Raw genomic sequence first — 5,910 nt, forward strand, 5'->3', positions numbered from 1 at the left:
CAACACTCCTGGATTAATTATTTTCATTTTAGATTTTTAAAAATAGAAACGCGTGTCCCATATTCAAGTTGTTCCCTCTTCTTTTTTAAATTTTTTATTTCGAAATAGCGCTTTTGGAAAACAATCATAAAGGAGAATTCACGTCCAAAAACTGTCACAATGAACCGAGCTCTAGCTGTGTGGCCGAATACAAAACGAAACTTTGTTTACATAATTCTGGATCATACAATTATTTATTCTGTTAACATTTATTATTTTTTATTACATTCAATACAGTCAAAGGGAAATTACAGGTAGAGTGATGGCAATGGACTAGATTGAGAACTATATTTGCATTTAAAGACAAAAGAATTCGTTCAGTAGCATATTACATGAATTTAGAACAGTAAAAAGGTCTCTGTACAAAATGGCATTTAAAAGAAAGCCACACAACAAATAACTGCCCATGCGTTGCTAATTTTAATCTTCTTCGCCCATTTCCTGGTGAATCAATTATTATCTGGGCCCAGTTGTTCTAGACTAGGTTAGGGCTAACCGAGGGTAAATTAAATTTTCTTAAAAGAAGTTGACCTGCGGTTAAAATTAACTCCACGATTAGGCCGATTCAACCGCAGGTTATAGCGACCGTGCACTGTTTGCGTCATGCAAGCCAGGCGGGCTCAGGATTCACTTTGCACTGAGTAGCGTTTGCGTATGTGTTAGGGACGAGCACAAATCCGGAAATAAATTATACAGATAGACGTGGATCACGTCTGTTGTAGATCTGCTAAGAGTTCATCAAATTTGGAAGCGTTCCGTTGGAAACCACAAAGTTCTCCTTCCAAGTGCTCCTGGCGAAAAAAAGGAAAACGTCATCGATTTTGTTCTGGTGGCAGTCTTTCAATGATTCAAATTGGACTGCCACAAAAATTGCCACAGAAATTGCCACAACAAATTACTGCATGAGCAGACTTTTTGTAACAATTTTATATAGCTACGCGTGTTGAACAGTGACTATTTAACGAAAACGCCTTTGTCTGTGAACTGACGAGATACGGCTTTGTACAGCAGAGACAAGAACAAAAGCAGAATATTCTTGCAGTTTAAATCCACTTCGACTACTTAAAAAATGCTTCAATTCAACGACGAGTTACCCAAACGAACAATTTCCGTAAGTGGAATTTTATCACAATTGTAACTTAAAACAAGGACAAAGTTCTTCCATATTTAAAAACTTTAAAAAAATTGTTTGGATGTGGATTTCGAGTTTACGGCGCTTCCAACTGATTACAGCTTAGCTCAATAAACTACAGCACAGTCTACGCAGTACAGCTGTATCACACCTTTTCAAATACGCGTGGCCGGCCGTATTCTACAACACAACACGGCACGCTTTGGTTTATGGTATGCTCTCCCACTTGATTCAACTGCCAAGTGATACAATATATGGAAAATATCCCCCCGTTTTTTCGAACCACCTTTTTTCCAGTTTGATTATTGGCCCGGGCGCGAATTCATATTGAACTGAAAAAAAAAATTACATGTAAGAGCAATCTCTATACCATGATGTTATCCACGGCTGCTATTTCAGTATCCTGGAAAAGGCTCAGAGGAGGAGCCGTTTGACACTCTCGAAAAAAGCTACCAAGATCCCCAGTGGAAGTCCCTGAATTCGATGCAAAGGCCGGTTTCTAGGAAATGTCCATACAAAATTTTTAGCAACCAGCTTGTCAATGCATGATATAATTAATTCAAGGATTTTTTTTCCGAGTATCTCCAAGTCACCATCAAAAAAAGAACGTCCCTTCATTTGATTCCATTTCGGTTTGAGTAAATATCGCCGGCACAACCCTTTTTTGTTTGTAACTACAATCCAAGACAAATTAACTGGGAAACGCACGCCATTTTCGAGAAAATATCTAAAACAAAGTATTTTGCATGTGATAATGCGCTATTAATTCCACCCCGTTCCCCCAAGTACAATCTTGAACATCCAAACGTTCATGCTTAATGGTTGAGGTCAACATTAATTGGAAGGGAAGGGGAAGACGGTCAGGAAAGAGAGTCTGGTACAGGAATGTCCTAAAGTCGCCTGTGCAGTAACGTTGTTTTTTTTTTTTTTGAGAAGGGAAACCGGAGAAGACGAAGAGAGAGTCCTTTTAGAGCAGGGTAAAATCAACAAACTCAACCCACATATGACGCTGTGTCCTATGTTTGAATCTGGGACACACTGGTGAAAGACGAGTGCTATCACCACTGCACCAATGCGGATCTTATCGTGATGTGGAAAAGGGAGAGAAATTATAAGAGATTCCCGAACTCCAAAATAGAGCACAGTTAACTGTTCTAGAAGCTACACAAAAAAGGTTCCACGCAAAAAGGCCTGGGAACCGCTAACGAACAGCGAAATTAAAAACACAACTTCAAGGACGAAATTCGTAACAAACATAGAAAAGGTTCCTTGCACGGGAAATAATAGTTGTCCCCGTGTGGACATGAAGAAGTTGATGCATTTCCTCCCATGAAGTATTTTTTGCAAACGAACCGTCGAAGTGGCAATGACACTCCATAGCTTTTGATCCTTGAAATAGTCAACCAGTTCTTAATCATGATCGTACCAGTTGCTAATTTTCAAGAAGTTTGATTCTTCCAGAATTCTTCGCTTGTGAGTCAGAGAGCTGGACAAACCACTTACCAATTCAACCATAACAAAGTCATCATCCCACCCTTGCTGACTGGGGGCTTGTAGAACTGCCTGAGATGTTGGCGGTCTTCTCTCTGTTGTATCTGATGAGCTGTCCTTTAAAAGGTAAAAAAAAATAAGAAAGTATAAATGTCGCCAGAAAGCCTGCAGTTCGATTGCGCAGCTTGGTGACTTAAGACTGGAACGAGAAAATTCACTACTTCCACCACCACTACGACTACCATTACCATTACCACCACGACAACTACCACTACCACCACCAACCGAAGTACCTGGAGAAAACCCTCTCGGAGCAGAGAAGAGAACCAACAACTCAACCCACGTATGACGCCGAGTCTGGGAATCGAGCCAGGGTCACATTGGTGGGAGGAGAGTGCTCTCACCACTGCGCCAGCTAGCCCTGCTCCCAGGAAAGCGCGCAATTACGAAACTGCAGAGTACCCTGCCACCATTGTTACCGCTGGGCGACGTCAGGATACAATAGATAAGTTTGTCATTCAATAGAACGTAAATAAGCGACAGGAAAACGGTTCAAAATCTGTTCCGTTCAAACTTAACAATGACAAAAGAGGATGGCAAACGATTTCAACTTCATCCAACATTTGCGATAAAGAGAAATTTTAAACGAACGTCAAATGAAAGTTTATGTTGTCTCACCACACCTGAAGAGGTGACTAACGGTTTCTTTATTATAGTGTAACAAAATCGAACGACGGTTGGAGCAAAAGTGGAAGACGTTTGCTTGGGCTTTAAGTGGCTGGGTATCCAGCAGTCGAGTTAAGCGCCGCGAAGATATTCAAACACAAGAACGCAAACATTTTCAAAAACGCTACACGCAAATCAATGACGTACCCTTCTGTTGAGTGTAGAGGGCGGATTCAACCGATTGTCATCTGAGGGTAAGTCGATTGGTTTGTCATTTTCGTGCCGCAATAGCGAAGCAAACGGCGGAGTTGATGACAAGTTTGTAAACATGGGCTGTCGAGACAACGAAAAAACTGTAAAGAGTACGTAAACTATAAACAGAAAGCCATTAGGAGGTGAATTGCAATACTGGCGAATCTTCGGGTTAATATTGCAACCAGATTGGCAATAACACATACTATTCAGGTTTGAAGAATTAGACTAGTTTCGAATTGTGCTGCAACAAAAGAACAAACTAAATAATTAGTTTTTGTTTTGCCCAAAACAAACGAAATATAAATGCAAATTATTCCCCTGAACGTCGACTCTGTTCTTTTGTTACCGTAAAATTCGAAACAAGCCTATTGAGCGTTTTCACACACGTGACCAGCAGCCATATTGGATTACTGAAAAAAAAAAAAAGAAAGTATTTGCATAAAAATAGAGATCAATTCCCGGAGGATTAGTTTGGTACACTATCATGGTCGCCTTTTCTTTGTTTTGGAACACCAACATGGCCGCCGTGACGTCACATGAAAACGCTCTATTATGAGTGTAGCTTAAAACTAAGGTTAAAATTCAAAGACGTCTTAAAGGGGCTAGGTCACGCTATTTTAGGTAATTTTGTTCAATTTTGTTAATTATGAGCTCTGAACGTCACATTGGCAGAGCAAGAGTCTTTCATTTGCAAAATCACGGCCACGTAACAACTGAGAATGATTTTCCAGCTGTGTAAATGACATTTTGATATAGCCTGATATAAATTTGAAAAAAAATGGGCCGACGTTTTTCAAATTTACCCAAATTCAATCTATTTCAATCCCCTCCAGTTTGGTCCATCCATGTCCCTTCTTGGCTTCCCTGTGTTTTGTTAGAGTTCTTCTATAGTTTGGAACAGTTACTTTGATATTTTAGTTAATTCTATGACCATTCGATCAGTGCTAAAATTGCCCAAAAATGCGTGACCTAGCCCCTTTAAGCTACATTCCAGAGTTGCCAGGAAAAAGACAGCAAAAGGCTCCACCTCTTTCCTGACTCTGCGCGCAGTTTCTCTTTTCCTCCAAGTCGATGAAATGAACATGAAAGTATCGGACGGTGAGCTTGCAAAATTCAAACAGCATATAAATAGCTCTCTTACGACGAAATATACGCGCACGACACTCGCCATCATCGCAACTTAATGTACCTTTGTCTCGGAAGAAACTGTAGAAACTATACAAAGACCAGTTGTGTTCAAAAACCGATTAATACAGATCCGCGATTATATACAAAACCAGGCTTAAATTTTGCCCGTCAAAAAAACTGTTGTGGAAACTATTTCTGATCAGAAAACAGACTTCAATTCATCTTTCCCGTTATTGAAGATTAGCTTGATCAGGCTTTGGACAACTGAGCCCAGGACTTAAACTGATATAACATGCGTGTACTTTGTAGCTCAAATTTGGCCATTTGATGTCGTTGTTAGGACGACACCGGCTAAAAAAACAAAACAAAAACAAAAATTATAAAGGCCCGTGCAAACGCTCGCAACAACACGCAACATTGTTGGGCCCAACAATGTTGTCTCTTGTTGCGCGATGTTAGCCGATGTGTGCGAACGCTCGCAACAAGTCACGACATGTTGGGTCTTTAGATGAGAGTACAAAGGACTCTGGGACGTTTTCCATCTCCGACGCCATGGTGATTTCTTGTTCGCATGCATTTGTGTGGATACGTGGTATGTAGTGCGCGTGCACCGGCGCAACATTGTTGGATATGCTGTGCAAACGAACGCAACATTGTTGGACCACGCTTCGATGACCGCGAAACAATAGAAATGTTGGCACTTCTTGGCTGTGAAGTTTGACCAGTTTCAAACTTCATCCAACAACTTCCAACAAGTCGCAACAACACACAACATGGTGGGCAAACGCTCGCAACATGTTGGGCCAAACAATGTTGCGTCTTCTTGGCCAACAATGTTGCGAGCGTTTGCACGGGCCTTTAAACGCACGTGCAGGGTGAGTGGAGAGATTAGAGAGAGATATTTAGCACCGAGTTTACCAAAAACGGGAAAAGGTAGGTTGCTGTACTGGTTAATAGACGAATAGGAGTGTTTAAAAGCCCCAGGCGCAGCCGAGTGGTTTTAGACCCGATAAAACACGACATGTGAGATTATTGAACGCCTTCAAAAACATTCTACAAAAGGCGTGTCCCTTTGGAGTCCAGGCAATCATTTCCATGGTGCAAAATGTGAGAGGAAGATATTAGCGTACAAGAAAAACAAGCCGGGCTTCATTACTATTCTTTATATAAAGAATAGCCCATTTCCGAGTTCACGTCTG

General features: G+C 40.9%; 1 protein-coding gene across 2 annotated transcripts in view; it reads right to left on the bottom strand.

Moving 5' to 3' along the window:
• Positions 1-201: 201 nt before the first annotated feature.
• Positions 202-5,910, bottom strand: part of LOC137970618 (autophagy-related protein 13-like) — an 18,842-nt gene continuing 13,133 nt past the window's right edge. The window contains exons 10-13 of one of the 2 annotated variants that reach the window (XM_068817144.1): positions 3,536-3,661; positions 2,675-2,779; positions 1,542-1,670; positions 202-830 (exon numbers count right to left, since the gene is read on the bottom strand). In XM_068817144.1, coding sequence (XP_068673245.1) covers positions 747-830; positions 1,542-1,670; positions 2,675-2,779; positions 3,536-3,661 — 444 coding nt within the window. In that variant the 3' untranslated portion in view covers positions 202-746. The remainder of the gene's footprint in view (positions 831-1,541; positions 1,671-2,674; positions 2,780-3,535; positions 3,662-5,910) is intronic. The other variant, XM_068817145.1, reaches the window with a different exon arrangement.

Source organism: Montipora foliosa, chromosome 9, assembly GCF_036669935.1.
Source record: "Montipora foliosa isolate CH-2021 chromosome 9, ASM3666993v2, whole genome shotgun sequence".
In the NCBI taxonomy this organism is placed as follows: Eukaryota; Metazoa; Cnidaria; class Anthozoa; order Scleractinia; family Acroporidae; genus Montipora; species Montipora foliosa.